Source organism: Lissotriton helveticus, chromosome 6, assembly GCF_964261635.1.
Source record: "Lissotriton helveticus chromosome 6, aLisHel1.1, whole genome shotgun sequence".
In the NCBI taxonomy this organism is placed as follows: domain Eukaryota; kingdom Metazoa; phylum Chordata; class Amphibia; order Caudata; family Salamandridae; genus Lissotriton; species Lissotriton helveticus.
Window position 1 is genome coordinate 322,577,098 of NC_136067.1, and position 21,594 is coordinate 322,598,691.

The 21,594-nt window shown below is 46.5% G+C and overlaps 1 protein-coding gene across 8 annotated transcripts in view; it reads left to right on the forward strand.

Moving 5' to 3' along the window:
- CYRIA (CYFIP related Rac1 interactor A) overlaps positions 1–21,594 on the forward strand; it is a 339,563-nt gene that overhangs the window by 275,211 nt on the left and 42,758 nt on the right. For all 8 annotated transcript variants that reach the window (XM_078647768.1, XM_078647767.1, XM_078647763.1 and 5 more), the window contains one exon: positions 144–270. In XM_078647768.1, the coding sequence (XP_078503894.1) occupies positions 144–270 (127 nt within the window). The remainder of the gene's footprint in view (positions 1–143; positions 271–21,594) is intronic.

Here is a 21,594-nt window from a genome sequence, read left to right on the forward strand (position 1 = left end):
GATGCTTTGAAACATCAAAGTAAATCAATAAATTAATGCTGAATATTTCATTTGGGCTGGTTACCGTAATATGTTAGCAATGTATGTATGCATATCTCTTTAAAGATTTTTTGTTAACAAATGAATACGTCTTCTTTTTGTAGGGAATACAGGAGTAGATTCACCAGTGAAGAGACCCTTATGTTCTGTATGAGAGTAATGGTTGGGGTCATTATTCTCTATGACCACGTGCATCCTGTTGGAGCCTTCTGTAAGACTTCCAAGATGGATGTAAGATACTATTATGCTTGACACCTTTTCTGCTTCTTTTCTGTTTTAAGGGGTTTTGTTTCATGCGTTCGTCATTAGAAATTGTTGCCAGCAGGCTTCTCACTAGCCATGTTTGACTTGTGCTCAGTGGACCCAATCAGTGCCTTTTATAATGAGGAAAAAACTGTTCAAACGACTTAATGTGGACTTGATGGTCATTTATGCAAATAAATCTGTATTGTGTTGATCTGTCTGCTGTTCTGCTAGATTTGGAAAACCTGCTATCTTTATCTTTCATCAACACAATCCAAACACCGGTAGCATTACTTGTTGTGTGCAGTACTTAAAAAAGCAGAAAACTGTAGTATAGAGCGGTATATCTAAAAAAGCCTATATTTATTAATTGACTGGTTCAGTGGGTTGAAGGCACATTTTCATCAAATTAAACAGAAGCATTGCTATTCTCACAATTGATTTGCATTACATATATCAAGTACTTCTACACACTTGCCACTGTGTTCCTTGTATACAGGTTCCATCTTGCTGGTAGAAACTTGTTACCGTATATAGCATATTATTTTGGTTTAAAATATTTGCTTAATATCCTTCATCCGTTTGAAATCTGGCCTAATTTCAGATGTTTATGTTAAATTGTTCTTGCTGTGCCACTCTGAACGAAACCTGAAAAAAAGGGATCAGATTCCATATGATCAACTATATCTAAATTTGGGTTTAGTTTCATTTACAGACATGAGACAATACAGGTGGTGTGTGGTTCCCCCTTTTACCCCTTCCCCAGGTGTGGTACACCTCAGGCTGCTGGCCATACGCCTGGCTCTCAAGGTCTTTCTTCAAGTCAATTTGGGCAACGTAGTCCTTATCAAGACAGACATGACCACCATGTATGTCCTTCAGATGCAGGGAGTCACGCGCTATCCCCCTCTCTCTGAGCTAGCGAAGGAGAACTGGCACTGAATGGCATGTGCTCTCTCCCTCTGTATGAGCTAGTGAGTTTGAACTGGTACCTTCTGGTGGAGTACCTTCCGGGAGTGAAAACTCCCTGGCAGACCTACTCAGCAGGGTGCATCAACAAATCCTTAATTTGGAATTCCACCCACAAGTCCTACTCCCAGTGGTGGGATACCCAACAGATAGACTCTGAAAATACAAAATTCCCAAACTCATTCCCCAAGTCCATGGGCAATGCACTGTGCATGAACTGGTCTGGGATCTTTGCCTACGCTCTTCTGCCTCTCCCACTTTATATGAAGTACGGAAATGAGGCAACCATCTCCAACACTCATTCTGGTGGCTCCACATGGGCCAGATAGATGCTGTACTCAACACTCCTCGAGCTGTCCATCAGCCACCAGACCACGCGCCATAAGAGGCCAGACTTTCTCACACACAGCTAAAGCAAGATCAGCCACCCAGGCCACACAATCTGGCACCCTCGGTCTTGAGTTACTTGTTCCTCCCGCAGGAATGCACAAATATTCTACTCTAACCCAGCAAGCCTAGGACACGGGCCTTAAATGCTGCAAAAATTGAAGCATTTTGCCAACTATTGCATCTCCAATCACCTGGACTTAAACCCAGTTTCCAGCACACTATTTGTATCTTCTCAGACTACAACTGTTCAAACTCTCCTATACTATATGGTATGCAATCTAGCTGCAGTGGCAGCATAGATAAAAAACACAGAGCACTCCTCCCTCTTTCATATCCCAGTAAACAAAGCCTTCATGGAGGGCCTCAAGTGGTCATCTCTCCCATAGTCTTCCCTGCCCCAGCATGGAATTTCAGGTGGTCCCTACCAGGGTCTTGGGACCCCACCTTTGCATTCTTGTAGCTTGAAAATCGTCTTGTAGATTCCTCGTAATGCATTTAAATGCAGCACTTCAAAATGACAACCCTACAAGAAGTAATCCTGCAGCTGCGAGAAGGGGACTACATGGCAACAATAGAAGTAATGGATGCCTTTCTTCATGTCCCTGGAAATCAAGGAGCACAAGAGATACCCCAGGTTCATCCACAAGGAGATGCACTACCAATTCAAGGTTTTGCCTTTTGGAATAAAATATGCATCAAGGGTTTTCCCAAAGTGCTTAGCAGCAGTAGCAACATCCCTAAGGAGGAGGAGAATCCACGTCTATCCCTATCTAGAAGACTGGTTGGTGAAGGCAGATTCAAAACAAAGATGCCACACACACACATTCAGCAGGTGATTACAATGCTACAAAGATTAGGTTTCTCCATAAACTACATAAAATCCTCCGCAAAACCAGAACAGGAAAGGGTATTCCTAGGAACAAGATCGTGAACTCCAGAATGAGACCGGCATACCTGAACCAAAGGAGGATACAGGCAATCAAAGAGCAAACTCACCTTTACCAGAAGGGACAGTATCTTGACATTGAGGACAGTTACAAAACTAAAGGGCATGATGGCATCATGCATCCTCCTCATTACCGATTCTCGTTTACACATGCACCCTCTACAGGAATGGCTTTGCAACAGTTTGATAGGGAGTTGGAAGGATCTAGTGGTTGTAACAGAGTGTACAGAAGGAGATACAGTGGTCGGCATAACACTAGGCAGACCATTCCAATCACCAACTCCATCAGTCACCATCACAACAGATGTGTCCCACAGGAGTTAGGAAGTGCACTCAGGAAACCTAAAAATACGGGGTCAGTGGAACAAGATCAATTCAATAAAACATATCAACTTTCTAGAAATGAAGACTGTGTTGCTGGCACTGACAGCATTCCAAGCCCACATTTGCAGGTAAGACTGTATTGTTCCAGACGAACAATTCAACAACGCTTTACCTCAACAAATGGAGAGGAACAAAATAATTGTCCTTAAGCTAACTAGCTCAGGAGATATGGCAATGGGCTATAGGAATCAGTCTGCAGAAATGAAATGTAATGAAATGGGGTTTTATAGAGTGCATTTCTACCCTGAGGCCTCGTAGCGCTTAGGACGGGTGGGTGGAGGCAGCCATCAGACTGCGCAGTTAATGGAAGAGGAAGGTTTTCAGAAGTTTGCGAAACTTGAGTAGGTCTGGTTCGCTACGTTGGTAAGGGGCATGGAGTTCCAACAGGAGGCGGCGTTCCATGAGAACGAACGGCCCCCCATCTAGCTCATTTAATTTTCAGAGTTACTGCCAGGAAGGTGGTACTGGAGCGTAGAGTTCTTGGGGGAGGGGGGTGGGTGGGGGGGGGGTGGTAGGGGGTGACTAGGGAGCAGATCAATGCAGGGCCTGCGTGCCACATAGCTTTATGGGCTATGCACATCGCCTTGAATTGGATCCTGGCCTGTATAGGCAGCCAATGGAGTTTTTCCAAGGTGGCTGACCCTGAGTGTCTCCGAGGCAGTCCCAGCAATAGGCGTGCTGCAGAGTTCTGAGTGACCTGAAGTTTTTTGATGGAGCTCGCCGGAGCGCCCAATTACAGGGCATTCCCGTAGTCGAGGCGGGATAGGATAATAGCCTGCACCATGATCCTCCAAGCCTGAAAGGGGAGGAGAGGCAGAATTTTCCTCAGCATCCTCATCAGGCCGAAGCAAGTGGCAGAGAGCTTGGTGGCTTGGTGGTTGAAACCTAAGGTGCTGTCTAGCCATACTCCAAGACTTTTGATCTGGTCTTTGGGTTCTGGTAAAGTGCCCATACAGGTCGGCCAGTCAATGGCTGCTCTGGGTGATGGGGTCTTACCAAGGAACATCAGTTCCGTCTTGTCCCCATTTAATTTTAGATGGGAGAGTGCCATCCAATCGGCTACTGCTTCCAGGCAGCTTCCCAGAGTGCTAGACGAGCCCTCTGGATGGTTGAAAGCAACCACCAGTTGGGTGTCGTCTGCATAGGTGACAATTTCGATGCGGAAGGGGCGCACTATCTCCGCTAAGAGCTCCATATAAATTTTAAAAAGGGTGGGACTTCGGGAAGAACCCTGAGGGACCCAGCAGTTGAGGGGCCATGGTTTGGATTGAGTGGCACCCTCCGAGACCTGGAACACCCGTTCTTTCAAGAAGGATTGCAGCCAGGTGAGAGCTAGCCCCGTGACTCCGAGGTGTCTTATGCGTGAGAGCAGGATGTTATGATCCACTGTGTCGAAGGCGGCACTAAGATCCAGCAAAATAATTGCTGTAGTGCCGCCTTGGTCCAGGTACCTCCGAGCTGATTCTGTCACTGCCAAAAGGGCAACTACCGTCCCGAGCTTCGGGGGGAAGCCTGCTTGAGAGTCGTGGAGTAGGTTGTTAAACTCCGAATGGTTGACCAGAGTGGAATTGATATGCTTCTCTAGCATCTTGCCCAACCATGGCAGGAGGGAGATCAGGCGGTAGTTAACAATGATTGCAGGATCGAGGTTGGGTTTTTTCAGTAGTGCTCCGACTTGGGCGCATTTCCATGCCAGCGGCAATGTTCCTGCGGTGATAGAGGCATTTAAAACGTTCAGAATTACTGGTCTGATTATATCAGCGACTAGCAACAGATGGCGCGGAGGGGCTGAGTCAGTAGGAGAGCCAGATGATACTTTTAGCATTAGAGTGTTCAGTGAATCCTCGTCAAGCAGGGGGAATTCTGTTAAAGGGCAGTGTGTAGTTGCGGGGATGTCCTCGACCCCAGGGGAATTGGATTCGCTCCTTGTTAAGGTAAAAGAGAGGGAGATGAGCTGAGTTTTTTTGATGAAAATATTCCGCCTGCTTGTCGCATCAGTTTTGGGCCTCTTGGTGGTCAGGGGGATTTTGAGGGATATTAAAGAGTGTTTTAGCGATCTGGAAAATTTCCCTCGGGGAGTTGGCTTCAGTCCTTATCTTTTGCTCATAGAATGAGGATTGCGCCGTTATTATATCTGCCTTATACTTCCTGATCGCTTCTCTATAGCTGATTTTACTTTCCACCCTTGATGCCTGTCTCCATTCCCTCTCTAGCTTCCTGCACTTTTGTTTCAGCTCTCTCAGTTTAGGAGTAAGCATGGTGCTTCTTTAGACTTAGTTTTGTGTGTAGGCTTTTCAGGGGGGCTACAGAGTCCAGCGAGGTCTGTATCCAGGCGTTGAAGTTCCTATTAGACATATACGGTCTTCACCCGTCCACGGGGGAGTGGCGGTCAGGGAACGTGCCCACTGGCTAGCGTAGAGATTCGACCAGTTCCTCCCCATCAGCGGGGCTGGGGTTTGAACCGGGGGAGGAATCATATTTTCCCAGTCTAATGGCACAAGCAGGTGATCGGTACAAGGGAGGGGAATTTGGAGGCCCATGTGGAGCTTTTGATCGTTACTGAGCACAGCGTCTAACAGATGGCCCTTGATATGTGTGGGTTCGTAGCCCTTCTGTATAATTTGAAGAGCTGCTAAGTTGGACAGAAGAACCTTAGTTTGGTGATCAGCGGGGTCATCTAGATGAATGTTTAGATCTCCAAGAACTGTGAAATTTGCCGGGGATAGAGCTAACTCGGCGACGTAGGAGGGGAGGGAGTCAAGAAACTGGCCCATCTGTCCAGGAGGTCGATAGAGTAGCAGACCAGAGAAGGTCATTGTGGGTGAGAAGTTAAGTGCAAAACTCATGCTTTCACAGACAATTCACCTGCCAAGGAAAGGACCGCACAAAAGCAGATCAGCTCATCAGACAGGACAGCAGTTCACATGAATGGGAAATAAAGGAGTCTGCAAAAGTTGTTCAACCTCTGGGGGACACCAAGGATAGAACTATTTGCAACAGCAGTGAAAAGAAAATGCCAATTCTTTCCCTCCAGGTTTCAATAACACCTATCCAAGGGGAGTGCCCTGTCGCTAAACTGGTCAGGGACATTGGCATACACTATTTCTCCTATCGCCCTACTACAAAAGGTACTGGAGAAGGCCTGACACCCGGTAACAAACCTAATTTCCAAAGCCCCTCAATGGGCAAAGCAAACCTAGTACTCAAGCCTATTCAAACTGTCTAAGGGGCAGATGATCACATTTAAGTTAGAAAAGGGCCTTCTGACAATGCAGAGGGGTAAGATATTCAACCTGGAACCAGCAACAGTCAGCCTAGCGGCATGGTGCCTGAGTACCTATAGTTTGGACATTTAACATTTAACTTACCACAAAGAATAATGGAGATACTAAGGGAAGCTTGGAAACCAACCACAAGACCTTGCTATGCAGCCAAGTGGAAACGGTACATCTTTTGGCGTACGGAGAGCAATACCCTAAATTCAATATCTACCCAGGCAACAATGATAATATACCTTACCCTCTTACCAGACAGTAAAATCAACTACCCAGGCCTCAAGGTGCACTTGGCAGCAATTGTAGCTTACACTAGGGGAGCATCATGTAAAAGTGTTTTTTTACATCACCAGCCATCAAAAGGTTCCTAGAAGGTTCCAAAAGAATTGCACCTCCAAGGAAGGCTCCAGCCCTTATGTGGACCTTAAACACAGTTCTAACACAGCTGATGACAGAACCGTTCAAACCCATGCACAAGGCAGAACTCCAATCTATCAAAATAAAATACTGCTTTTTTAATTGCAGTAACATCACTACGGAGAGTAAGTGAACTACAAGCATGAACTATTGAGGAACCCTACATGCAAATCCATAAAGGCCGGATTATCCTAAGGACCAACCATCTCTTCCTTCCCAAGGAGGTAAGCAAATTCCACATGAATCAAAGCATTCAGCTTCCAGTTTTCTTGAGAAAACCCACAAACGCGACTAGTAAGAAGCCTTCATACCCTGGATGTAAGCAGAACCTTACCATACTATCTAAATGAGTCAAAACCATTCCGTAAAGGGAATAAAGTGTTTGTCTCTTACACTAAGTCTAGTAAAGGTGCACCTGTGACAAAGGGGACAATTGCACGTTGGATTGTAGCAGCAATTCAGGTATGCTATTCCTCAGCGGGGAAAACATTAACCACTTGACCAAGAGCTCACTCGACAAGGAAAAAAGTGCAACCCTATCATTTATGGCCAAAGTGCCATGTCCAGCTGCAACATGGGCATCTCCACACACCTTTACCCAGCATTATTGTGTGGATATGCAGATGACAAAGGAAGCTCAGGTGGGTCAAAAGTACTTCAACACATGTTCCCAGGGAGACCTGGGGTAAGCTGGGTAGTAGGAAATTTGTGTCAGCCCGGTGATGCCACAACTTTCCCACTCACAAATGTGTGGAAAAAGTGTTTTTTTTTCAGGTAAATTTGAGGTTTGCAGGGGATTCTAGGTAAGAAAACGTTGGGGGATCCACGCAAGCTATACCTACCTGGAATCCCCCAGGTGTCTAGTTTTCAGAAATGTGTGGGTTTGGTAGGCTTCCCTAGCTGGCCTCCTACCAGGGGGCCAAAAACCCAGGTGACCCCCCCCCCCCTTGCAAAACCAGATCCTTTTGTGATAGACCATTTTGATGTCGCCTCAATACGTTTTGGGCCCTTGCCTATCGCGGGTTCTTGGGCCTCCCACACGAGTGAGGCACCATTTTTATTGGGAGACCTGGGAAAGCTGGGAGGTAGGAAATTTGTGTCAGCCCGGTGATGCCACAACTTTCCCACAGTAAAATGTGTGGGAAAAGTGATTTTTCAGCTACATTTGAGGTTTGCTGGGTAAGAAAAAGTTGGGGGATCCACTCAAGCCATACCTTCCTGGAATCCCTTGGGTGTCTAGTTTTCAGAAATATGTGGGTTTGGTAGGTTTCCCTAGCTGGCCGCCGACCATGGGGCCAAAAACCCAGGTTACCCCCCTTGCAAAACCAGGTCGTTTTGTGATTGGCAATCTTGATGTTGCCTCAATACGTTTTGGGCCCTTGGCTGTCGCGGGTATTTGGGCTTCCCAAATGAGTGAGGCACCATTTTTATCAGGAGACCTGGGGGAACGCTGGGTGGTAGGAAATTTGTGTCTGCCCGGTGATGCCACAACTTTCCCACACAAAAATGTGTGGAAAAGGTGATTTTTTTTTCAGCTACGTTTGAGGTTTGCAGGGGATTCTGGGTAAGAAACTGTTGGGAGATCCACGCAAGCCATACCTCCCTGGAATCCCCTGGGTGTCTAGTTTTCAGAAATGTGTGGCTTTGGTAGGTTTCCCTAGATGGCCGCCGAGCCCAGGGCCAAAAACTCATGGGACCACCCTTGAAAAGCAGGTTGGTTTGTGATAGGTAATTTTGATGTCGCCTCACTAGGTTTTGGGCCCTTGCCTGTTGTGGATACTTGACCCACCCACTTAAGTGAGGTACCATTTTTCTCGGAAGACTTTGGGGAATGCGGCCTGGTGGAATTTTGTGGATCCACACAGATTTCAGAACTTTCCACCACAGAAATGTGAGAAAAAAGGTGTTTTTTTGACAAATTGTGAGGTTTGCAAGGGATTCTGGGTTAAAACCTGGTGAGAGCCAGACAAGTCGCCCCATCTTGGATTCCCCTTGGTGTCTAGTTTTCAAAAATGTAAAGGTTTGCTAGGTTTCCCTAGGTGCCGGCAGAGCTAGGGCCCAAAGTCCACAGCTAGGCACATTGCTAAAAATAGGTCTGTGCCTTGTGGGCTTTCTGCCACCCTGGGGAGAACCGGGGGTTGGGGTTTTTGCCCGATTGGGGTGTAGGGGCATTGGTGTTCCGATTTTGGGCAGCCCCCACCCTAAATTCATTTGTCTAAAAGAAAATCTAGGCTTTTTGCCCCTCCACCTCGGGGCATAAAGGCTGTACTTTTGCTGAGGCGGATGGGGGCATTGGCATGCCCATTTTGGGCAGCCTCCACCCTAAGTACATTTTTGAGAAACAAATCCCTGGTGCTAGTGGGCCCACCCCCCACGCATAAAAAAAGCCAGCGTAATCGCAGGTGCCTAGTGGGCTTTCTGACCCCCCGCCAGACCGTGGGGGCAGAAAGACTAGAATTTCTCTAGGGCTGTGGGGGTATTGTCATGCCTATTTTGGGCAGCCCTCACCCCTATATGAATACATAAAACAAATCCCTGGTTTCTAGTGGTCTGTCTGCCCCAGGGGGGACAGAAAGACTCTTTTTTGGGGGCTGTGGGGCCATTGACATGCCCGTTTTGGGCAACCCCCTCTCTAATTTCAATTGCCCAAAATAAATCCCTGGTGTCTAGTGGACTTTTTGACCCTCCCCTCAGGGGGCCATATTGGGGGCTACTGCCCTCATCTGCCTCCCAGGGGGGGCAGAAAGGCTGTAGTTTAGGTGTGGGGTGGGGGCATTGGCATGTCCGTTTTGGGCAGCCCCCACGCAACGTACAATTGCCCAAAAATAATCCCTGCCATCTAGTGGGCTTTCTGCCCCGAGGGGCAGATTGGGGGCTACAGCCTCCATCTGCTCCCTAGGGGGGGGGCAGAAAGACTGCATTTTTTTATTGGAGTGGTGGGGGCATTGACACGCCGTTTTGGGCAGCCCCTAACCTAATTTCACTTGCCCAAAATAAATCCCTGGTGTCTAGTGGGCTTCCCCCCCCCCCCGGGCGGGGCAGATTGGAGGCTAAAAGCCTGTAATTTTGGTGGGGTAGGGGTGGGGGTTTGGTAGGCCCCACCCTAAGTAAATTTGCGAGGAAAAAATCCTTGCCACTAGTGGGCTTTCTGCCCCTCCGGGCGGACAAATTGGGGGCCACTGCCCCCATTTGCCCCCCAGGGGGGCAGAAAGACTGTCATTTTTTTGGGGGGGTGAGGGCAGAAAGGCTGTAATTTTTTTTGGGGGGGTGGGGGCAGAAAGGCTGTACTTTTGGTGAGGGGGTTGGGGGCATTGGCATGCCCGTTTTGGGCAGCCCCCACTCTAAGTACATTTTTGAGAAAAAAATCCCTGGCGCTAGTGGGCGTTCTGCCCCCCCAGGGGGGGCAGAAGGACTGGTATGCCCAAAACACAATGGGGAGAGCAAAGGCCCAAGGGGCCGCTCCCCCCCCCCCTCCCTGGCGCTAGTGGGTGGATCCCTGCTTGGGGATGAAGGGTACCTTTGGAAAGGGGAGATTCTCCCCTTTCCAACGATACCTCTCCCAAGTGTTTAGGTGCTCGGGGCTGAGATAGCCCCACGAGCAGCCCCACGAGCACTGAAACTCAGTTTCAGTTTTGTTTTCAATGTAATGACAAAGTGCGCCCTGCGAGCGATCTTCATTACTTTGAAAATCAGGGATTGGCCTCGGGAGGTTGGGGAGGTTTACAGCAGAGGGATTTCCTGCCCCTGTCCTCATGACGGAATGGTTCCGTCATGAGCACAGGAGCACTGGTGCTCATGACGGAACCATTCCGTCATGAGCACCGTAAGGGTTAAAAACATGCCTAACAGGCCCTGATGAAACCAACCCAGAATGTTGAGTCCTTTAAATGCTATATATATTTTTCCTTTGATCCTTCTCCCTTTGAACTCCAAGACCGCCTTAAAAATATCCTATATGTTCTATCTTGCAACCTTCATACGAGAGAGGGAGGGGGAGGTCCGATGTAATTAGGTCTCTGTTTCCCCAAGTTTCAATGAACAGTTTTGTGTCATTAAACCTAATCCTCATCTTTCACTAGACCAAATCATGTAGACCTCCCACTTCAGAATCGAATTCATTATCATATTCTGCAACATGTGCCACAGTCTTCTTAGAATACTTCCTTCACTGGCAAACCTTCACAAAGGGCCAATTTTTATTTGCAATGGTTGGAAGTGACATTAGCTGCAGGACCTACTCCTACAGTGCAAGGGCATTACCACAGCTGAAACAAAATGTATCAATAGTAGTAGATGAATTTGCCCCTTTCACAGATTTAAAACTCCCTGTCCTCTTACTGATATTAGCCACTTGACATGATTTTCCAGAAGTTACAGCATTCACCGCCTCAACTGGTTTCTCATTCAATTCTCTCACTGAAATTTGTGAGATTTCTATGCTTTTCACTACTCTTATGGACTCAAGTGAAAGATTACCCATAGCTAACAGCGTTTGTCTTTGCCGTGGCCTAAAAATGTATCCCTGATAAGTAGGTCAAACAGACATTCAGAGATCAATGTGCGCAAAACAGAAGCGTAAGTGTCAACATCTTCATCTGTACTCTGTTTCTGCTTGAAGAATGTATGACTTAACACAATCTGGCTCAGTGGTTTGTCAAACCTCACTTTGCTTTTTTTTTTACTGCATCCTGGTATTCATCAAGCTCTTCTCCCCCCAGCGTTAACTCTGGCAGGTTCTTAAAGATTGTCCTTCCCTCAAATCCTAGAAAATGGAGAAGTAGTTATTTTTAGGTCTCTCGTAGCGTCGCAACGCTCTGCGAGACGTCTGGTGAGCAAGTAGATTTCAGAAGGGTCCTTAAAGCCCCGCCCCTCAACTTCATTGGCCGGCGTCACTGTTTATGTAAAACTGTGGCCGCCGATTGAAATAGAGGCTTTTTGATTGTAGCCCTTTCGCCTTTTTGTCCGGCCCATCCAGACTCGATCGCCTGCTTCACGGCTGTCTTGTAGCAATTCCTTATCATTATAGGGGCCATCTGTGGTTCTGTAATAGAGGATTGTTTACTCTGGACAGGCACGGAGCGAGGCAGCAGCATGTTCATTTTTGCATCGTGCTTTCACTTTCACTTAAAGTGAAAGCGCAATGCTAAAATAAAAAGCTGCTGTGTGTGTAATGGCGACAGCCTGTTATTCCTTACACCCCTTGTTTTGCTCAGTTCTACTGGTTAAATAATTTGTGTAATTTTAAATATTTTTCTAGGATTGACGTACCATAAAAAATAACATAAGGAGCTATACCTACCAATAGCCCCAATTACCAAATAACCAGTCAGTTGGCAGTGAAGAAAGTTCAATCGTTTATTATGCAAAATACTCTATAGAGGAGCCTCTCCAACCCTCACCCATCAGGTGCACGGAGAAGACCGCTGGCTTGCTTTCAAAACAGCACATGTATACTTTTAGCACAGTACATGAAGTCACCGTAAATGGAAAAACACTACTTGGCTCTTGGGCCTCGAGGAAGGACCATATATGCACACATGATTAGTTCAAAGCTCTGCTTAGTTATTATTGGGGAGATCAGGGGGGGTGACTCCATTTCGTCCCGGTGCCTGGGAGTGCAGGCACGGCGCCTTCAGGAATGCGCTTATCACACCCAAAGTCAGATGCGACCTTAAGTCCCAGGACAGAGGAAGAATTGTGTGCATTCAGCTGCTCTCAGTAACTGAACTGAACTGGGGCCTGACAACTATTGGAGAGTAACACATGATCACTGCTCGGGCCTGTCACAGGCAGAGAAAATATGGCGTCTGTATGGTTCTTGGCCTACTCGATGTAAACAGAACACACGAACAGCATATACCCTTATCAACTTGCTAAAACAGATATAGGTTAGGCATTATGCATATAGAACGCAAATAGTATATAGATACATCATGCTAACACAATATATAGATATGACTAATACTGCTAATATAGGGGGAATTGGATTTTTATCCCTCAGAACCGCCCTTTTAGCATGATGTAGCTAATTAAAAGGGAAGTCAGTCTTCAAAAATCCCTTCATCAATCTGCATGATATCCTTTATTTCCTGCTGAACTAATTGAGCTTTTACTGCTGCTGGAGAAGGACGAGTCACAGAAGAGGCGAGCTTAGCAGCACACTAAGAGCAACAAGCAGGCCCACAATGTTTGCAGAGACAGCAGGTGAGTATGATACCAGCTATACCCGCTAGTACCATCAATTTTCCATCCTCAGATGGACAACAGACCCCAAAAACAACCAGATAAGGGCCAGGTACCAGTATCTGCATGTACTTCAGAGGCCAAACGGTGTAATTTTAGAATGGCTAGATGAGCAGAGGGGGTGGAGTCGAGGATATATACACAACAGGAGCTGCCGATCACACGGCATGCTCATCCTCGGTCGGCCAGGATGACATCTAAAACCATTCGATTCTGAAGCGAGACGAGTCTTGTTGCTTGAAGCTCTACGGTTAGATTGGTCAATATACCTGCAGTGGTATTGATCACCCTTTTGACTACTCTAGACAGCCGCCTCACTTCCTTACTGATAATGATGGGACCCCAAATAGGAAACACCCCCTTCTCAATGTCAATAAAATGCTGCTCAGGAGTATCTGTCTGATCTATGTTGGTGGTATCAATCTCTCTCTTATCTCTGACAAGTGGCAGACTCCGTTTATCTAATCGATGATCCTTATGATAATTAGAAGGGGCTATGTATACTGGAGGATACAAAAAGGACAAATAACGGCCAACCCAACCACTGGTAAGCCCTGTATATGCATTTTCTCCACAGACGAAATATACATTAGGGGGGAGTCAACAATGGAGGACTACTGAAGGTGCGCAGCCGATAGGTATATTTACATCGACTTTCTCCTACTGAAATGTATCCTGCTCCCTGAACACAGAATGCTGAAGCACTGTTTAATATGGTCACTGGGACTGCTTTGTCATCTGTAACATTTCTTTCCTGAAATTGCTGAAAATACTGGGTAAAATTAAACTCTTCAAAGTCGAGTATTTCATTTTTCAACCAGGTAACATTTTCATGTTTGGTAAATAAATTCATACAGGCATTTGGATCAAATGACCCTTCCCCTTCATTTCCCTTCGGGTCAAAACCTTGATGTACTTCTATGTATGCTAGGATCATCTCCTAGTCTTTTTCTGAATATCGTTTAGTATCTACAGTATAAAGCATGCACACCATAGATAACAACTTAAACCAAGCTTCACAACTTCCTAAATATGATAATGGCAGAGAGATAAATAAATCATGTTTGTGCATTACAGAGGGCAGAAGGCCGCAAACCCAACAGTTTGTTGTATTCGTAGCACTATGCGTTTGATGAAACATTTCAACAAATACATTTTTAGTATAAATCTGACGGTGCCTTTCTTTATGCGGGGCTAAAGTATAAAATAGATGTTCTGGAGGCGGGGTAGTTGTTCCCAAGACAGTATGCATAGGATGACGAAATTCCAAATATACAAACACACATTATTATTATTAACAAAATCGCTATTGTGACCACAAAGGTCTCTTTGGCACGCATGGTCCAACTAGAAAAAATCGGCATATATGTAGGTGCAAGAGGGCATTCCTCTTCGGGAACAAAACGGGCAAAAGGGTACATGCTAGCTAAAAGTCCAAAACTAAACTCGGGCAATGCAGTCCAACCTGCCAGAGAGTTCTTCTTTCCTGTGTCCGTCAAGAGCCTCACAGTCAGTCTCCTATCGTTCATCACAAAGAAAACCAAAACAGATCCTCACGTTGGATTTAGGTTTTCACATAACTTTTGAAGAAAGCACAACTTGGGCCCCTTTTTCAGGAAATTCAGTCTTTCTTTCTGAACAGAGCAAACAAAATGTTCCAGGCTCTCAGCGTGTTCAGTCCAGTGTCTCGCTCAGTACCCCAGGAAGGTGTTTGATAAACCCTATTACTCAAGTCTTTCCTTATCTCCTTCCAGCTTCTTCTGGGGTACCGTGTTGTTTCCTGGGCCGCAGATTGAATCGAACAAGGCCAGGCGTTTCCTGTTCAGAGAACAAAACAGAGGAGGATACATCTGTTGCAACAGGAATATCATGAACCTTTCGTTCAACTGTAGGGGCAACAGAATCCGGGGCAATTACTGGTGCAGATGACGAAGCCCCTTCCGAGCCCACTGCTCCTGCTCCTTGCCCTTCTGACTTTTTTCCCTTCTCCGACTTCTAGGGCATCAGAAAAAGGGACAAAGCGAGGGGCTCGTTCGCTCTCCTGGGTCAAAATTCCTTCCTGGTTCCGTTGATCATAAGGAAGCGGGAGAGGCAACTTTTTAACGTGGGAGACATGGATCCAATGTCTCTTGCCGTCCATCTTCACTGCCGTCCGCGTGGCCAAAAGAATCTGGTGAGGCTTGGACCACCGAGGGTCCAAGCTGGATTTTCGCTGGATTTTCACGGATAGTTGCGGACCAGGATCCACTGTCCTGGCTCCCAACGTAGTCCGGGACCCTCCTGCAGAGGCTGTAACACTGCTGATATCTGTTGATGAATGGAACGGAGATCTTTAGTCAAAGCACACAGATAATCTGTCATCATAGGATAATCAATATCACGAAATGTTCTGGGTCTCGGACACCCCAAACATTGGCTGGTCGTCCAAAGATGACCTCATACGGTGACAAGCCAGATCGGGAATGTAGGGTAACTCGTAAAGACATCAATGCTAATGGTAGGGCATCGGGCCACTTCAGCCCAGTACCCTCTTGAATTTTGGCCAGTTTCAATTTCAGTATTCCATTATACTTCTCAACCAGTCCAGCTGACTGGGGGTGTCGTGCAGCATGAAACTTCTGCTTAATTTGCAACCCATTACAAACATGACTGATAAGATCTGCATTATAGTGTCCCCGTTATCTGTCCAGATCACCCGAGGTAATCCATAACGTGGGAAGAACTCCTTTATCAAAGCTTTTGCTGTTGCCAGAGCAGTGTTTTCTTTGGTCGGTTAGGCCTCAACCCATTTACTAAAGGCGCACACCACGACCAGGACATACTTCAGATTATTCACACGCTCCAGTTGGATATAATCCATTTGGAGCACCTCAAAAGGCAAAGATGGTGGTGCAAAGTTCCCACTGAGAACAGGTTCCCTGCCTCCAGGATTGTGTCGTAAACAAACCATGCAATATTGAACCAAATGGGCAGCCGTCTTTGGGATATTAGGATTATTCCACATAGGATCCAAAAGTGCACAAATGCCTTTTGCCCCGATGTGTGCTGAACCGTGTGCCATACTTACTACAGCATTAACCAATGCATTGGGCAACAACCATCTCTGTTTTTCCGTCAGATCAACCCAACAATCGTTTCCATCTAATCTCCCCACTTCCTTTTCCCAGTGAGCCAGTTCAACAGGAGTAGCTTCTTTCTGTATCTCTCGGACACTCTCCATAGTGTTGTCAAACATCTCTGTTTCCGCAACCCACCTATCCGAGGTAGTTACAAACATCAAAGACATTTTGGATTTGGCAGTTTCCTTTGCTACCTGATCGGCAAAAGCATTTCCCTCACCTACTGCATCTACTACTGCCTTATGTGCACTGCATTTAACTACAGCCACCTTCTCTGGTAATGTCAATGCTGTTAGTAATCGTAAAATCAAAGGGCCATGTTGTATTCTTTGACCATGGAAAGGGAGAAAACCCCTTTCCGCCCACTGCCGGACGAAACTATGAGCCACGCCAAAGGCGTATTGGGTATCTGTGTAAATGTTTACTCTCAATCCTTCACTCAACTCACAGGCCCGCAGCAATGCTACTAACTCAGCTGACTGATAGGGTACTCGGGAAGCCTCAACTACAGTGCGGAGGGTCGTAATTGCATATGCAGCTGTTGTCATGCCATCTGGTAACTTGAAACAAGAGCCATCCACATACAATTCCCCTTGGGGGTCAGATAGATGAATGTCTGTGAGATCTACCCGTCCCTTCGTCTCTTCTTCGGTCCGAAATATACAATCATGTACATCATTATTTTTCTCTACCGAAGGGAGGGGTAGTAACGTGGCAGGATTCAGAGTGGCACACCGCTTAATTGTAATATGGGGAGCAAACAAAGTCAATTTGTATCCAGTAAGACGCGCATTCGTAAGGTGCTGGGTCTTCGTTTTGTTCAATAATGTATCCACAGCGAGTGGTACCGTCACTGTGAGGTCAGTATGCAGAACGAGCCCTTCCGACTGTCGAATGGCCACGGCGACTGCAGCAACAGCCCTTAAACAGCTAGGAAGCGCTCTGGCGACGTTATCCAACACCGCCGAGAAATAAGCACAAGGTCTTTGCTTTACACCATATCCTTGTGTTAACACAGGAAGCGAACAACCGTCCACCTCGTGTACATAAAGCACAAAAGGTTTTCGGTAGTCCGGAGTACCCAAGACGGGTGCAGAACAAAGCGCAGATTTTAAAGAGTCAAAAGCTTCCTGACATTCATCAGTCCAGGGTAGAGGTTCATGCACATATTTAGTGGTTAAGTACAAGAAAGGTTTAGTCAGAAGAAAAAAATTAGGAATCCATTGGTGACAGTAAGAGGTTATACCAAGAAATGCAGCAACATCACTCTGAGTACGAGGTACAGACATGCTAGAGATGGTAGTCACACGTTCAGGGGTTAGTCTCCTCCCCTCTTTCGACAGTAGATATAAGTCCCCTCCTGTCGACAATATTGGAATTTGGAGAGGGATACCTTATTACCACTGGCTGCCAAGTGAGACATCAATTTAACAGTGGCTTCCTTACAACTTTCCCCAGTATCAGAAGCCACCAACAGATTGTCTTCATACTGGAGGAGCACATTACTAGGGGGCAGGGTCAAATTATCCAATACTGCTTTCAAAGCTTGCCTATGAATGCTAGAACTCTCAGTGTACCCCTGGGGAGCGCGACAAAACCGGAAGCTGCACTCAGATAAGGAGAAGGCGAAAATATGACGGCTATCAGGATGAATCGGAATGCTAAATAAAGCATTCTTTAGATCGATTACTGAGAAATACTTGGCAGTGGAAGGAATCATAGTGAGAATAGTGGTGATGTCAGAAACCACAGGGTACTGCGGCACCACTATTTTATTAATTTCTCGCAGGTCAATTACAAAACGGTAAGTATCAACATGGTCGGGATCACTTCCAACAGGGGCCTTTTTCAAAATCGGCAATATAGGACTATTACATACATTGGCAGCCGTTTCTTCCACTACACCCTTATCAATCAGCTCCTGGATAATAGCGAGCAGAGCCCTTTCACCAGCCCGTGAAATTTTGTACTGAGGTATACGTGGTAAACCAACTTTTGGTTTCAGAGTAATAGAAACAGGCGAAATTTTCAATAGACCAACATCCGTATCCCCAGTCGCCCACAGGGTCGATGGGATAGCAGCGAGCTCCGGAGGGAGGGGTTAATTTTTAGCGAAGCATTGCAGTGTATGTTACCAGGAGTCGGCGGGGTCTGAGTCCTAAAATGTCCATGGACTCGACAATTCTCGCTCTGGTGCCTACTCGATTCACGGGTTCACACTCTGCGACTCTGGGCAATAGCTTGCTTAATCTCCACAACGGCCCCTCGCGGCGGGATGCCTGGCTTTCACCTTGCGGATACCATGCCGGGGTTATCTCACAGGGGAATACCAGGACGGGTTCCCTAAGCAAGCGCTTAGAAACCGCTTGGTGATTTGCGCTATATAAATTCCTGTACATTTACATTTACATTTACATTGTATGGTCAAATAAACACCATCAGGGGAACAATGAATCCTTGCATGCAGTTTCTTTAGCAAATCCAACCCTGGTAGTTTCTCCGCAATGCGAAGTTAACAAAAATGGAGAGTCCACTGTGACCGGACCAATTGTAAACGGGATAGGTTTAGAAATGGGGCTCACCACCGGGATTCCAGAAAATCCCACAAAATATTATTCTGCCCGGAGAGAGCAGCCCCTGGGACCAGAGAGCGAGCAATAGAGCTATTCATTGCACCCGTATCAACTAGAAAGTTTTCAGAAGTCCCCATCAATTGCCCTCTCACATAAGGCCTTGCTGATCAACAGGTACTGACACCTGGCCCCCACTCTGTCCGTGGCTGTCCTATGTGTAAACATACCTATCGGCCCCCTCAATCACACAATCTTCATTGTAATACTGCCTTCCTCTCGGATTATCAAAGTAATTCTTTTCTGACTCACCATGCGTTGCTTCTTCTCTTCGCATATCATTTTGATCCACACCACCTCGGCCTCTCCCTCTTGCTGCCCCATTCTGAGCCAGCAACAATGGACACTGAGCTCGCCAATGCCCTTCCTGTTTACAGTAAGCGCATTGGTTTATTCCCAAAGCAACAGCTGGACCTCTGCCTCGTCCTGTTCCCGCCCCCCTCGAGACGGACCCTCTACCGCCTCTGTCTCTGCCTCGTCCCATATAACTTGCTGTAGCATGGTGGGAGAGGACAACGCATCGGGCATTATGGTAGCCGATCCAAATGCTGGGGGAGACAAAACAGAAGAAGTTCCCAAAGGGGTGGGGGAAGAGGATACAACGGGTGCCGAAGCCATTGGAGCCGAGGCTGGAGTCAAAGGGACCGCAGGATATATGCGTTGGGGGGCATAATTGGGAGGCGGACGCACATCTAATAAATCCTCTATTTCATCCTCTGGGTCAGTCCTAGCTACATAGCTTTTATCCACCTGCAACCTGAATTGTCAAGTCGTGCAATCAATATTTTTCTCAGTCTGATCTTTATCATAAGCTCTAGCTTTCTGTGTAATTGTCTGACCTCCTTTCATCTTACATAACTTCTCCTCCCTAATGTGTCTACGTTTTGCTTCTTTTTGCCACATATTTAAAGAACATTGCCTGTCGACTAAGTTTGGAAAATAATCGATCCTGCAAGTAATGCATCTTTTTCTCATCAAAAGTCCCGGTTCAGGGCCATTGCAGTTCCACATTGTCTTTAGTGTATTTATGCCACAGCGCATTAAACAAAATAGGTGAAATACCATGTTTAACATACATATCATAGCTTGGGCTACCCTCTGGCGGGGAATTCTGACTTTCATCCAATCGCCTGCCTTTTCGGCAGCAACAACATCCAAAACATAATTTACTAAAACACGGCATCCTTATTCACTGACAGTTCAATCTCATTCAGAAAAACGATCTTTCAAACATGGCCATGTTCATGCATTCTCAACATTCCATTCACCATTAGAAATCAAAAATACAGACAAGACAATACATACATAAGTATATTCAAAAAGAAAGTTTCAAATCCACATATCTCTTTCCAAAACAGAAGAATGGAGCCCGTCGACTCCCGTTCATGGAGAACTAATCAATTCAGATTTTCCAGACCAACAGATACCAAAATCAGGCAGTCCAGAGACTACCAAGAGACCGTCGGACAGAGGTTAACCACAGACCGTCCTACAGACCATCCCGCATTCCTCCTGGTTCACCCTTAGGACTATTCTGACTAAGCCCGCTGCCTTAGCTTCGCTTCAGATGTGTCCCAAAGGCTACACAGGTACAACCACAGGCTTTTCCGAGAGCAGTCCGGCAGGGTGTGAACCACACAAACCACACCAAGGCATCTGATCGGTATCTCTATTATTCACCAAACAAGTCCATGGACCATCTGCCCGTGCAGCCACAATGCTGCCCCGTCAGACCCCCAAAGTTCTCAGTGGTACACCGACCACCAAATCCAATACAGTTAACTGCTTGAAAGCACTGCTCAACAGCGCGTTCCCAAAAACACCAATAACAATTCACTCACCTGGTGCACGCAGGTACAAATGCGTATTCTCCACTGCCAACTCCTGAAGACCAACACGGTCAGCTCCTGGGTTACGCCCGTAGGACTCCGGCGAAGGGTCACTAGCAGCTGGGGCTCCCTGATCGCGAGAGCGGAGTAAGTCAGAATCTCTGGTCAGTCCACCCACTCGACCAGGGCTCCCCTTTCTTTGTCCTTTCTACCTGGTTACGGGAGGACGACCCCAACGCGGAGTCCCACCAAAGTCGCCAACTGACGTACCATAAAAAATCAACATAAGGAGCTATACCTACCAATAGCCCCAATACCATTTACCAAATAACGAGTCAGTTGGCAGTGAAGAAAGTTCAATTGTTTATTATGCAAAATACTCTATAGAGGAGCCTCTCCAACCCTCACCCATCAGGTGCGCGGAGAAGACTGCTGGCACATATATACTTTCAGCACAGTACATGAAGTCACCGTAAATGGAAAAACACTACTTGGCTCTTGGGCCTCGAGGAAGGACCATATATGGCACACATGATTAGTTCAAAGCTCTGCTTAGTTATTATTGGGGAGGTCAGGAGGGGTGACTCCCTTTCGTCCCGGTTCCCGGGAGTGCAGGCACGGCGCCTTCAGGAATGCGCTTATCGCACCCAAAGCCAGATGCGACCTTGAGTCCCAGGACAGAGGAAGGATGGTGTGCATTCAGCTGCTTTCAGTAGCTTAGCTGAACTGGGGCCTGACAACTATTGGAGAGTAACACATGATCACTGCTCGGACCTGGCACAGGCAGATAAAAGATGGCGTCTGTATGGTTCTCGGCCTGCTCGATGTAAACAGAACACACGAACAGCATATACCCCTGTCAACTAGCTAAAACAAATAAAGGTTAGGCATTATGCATATAGAACGCAAATAGTATATAGATACATCATGCTAATACAATATATAGATATGACTAATACTGCTAATATAGGAGGAATTGGATTTTTATCCCTCAGGCTTAAATATAACAATGTTTTCAAGAGATGCTATGTTAACTTTAAAGGCTGGAACTATTTTCAGCCAGCTTTTCCCTGTCATTCACTTCTAACAGGGGTGATGTGTAGCACTTAA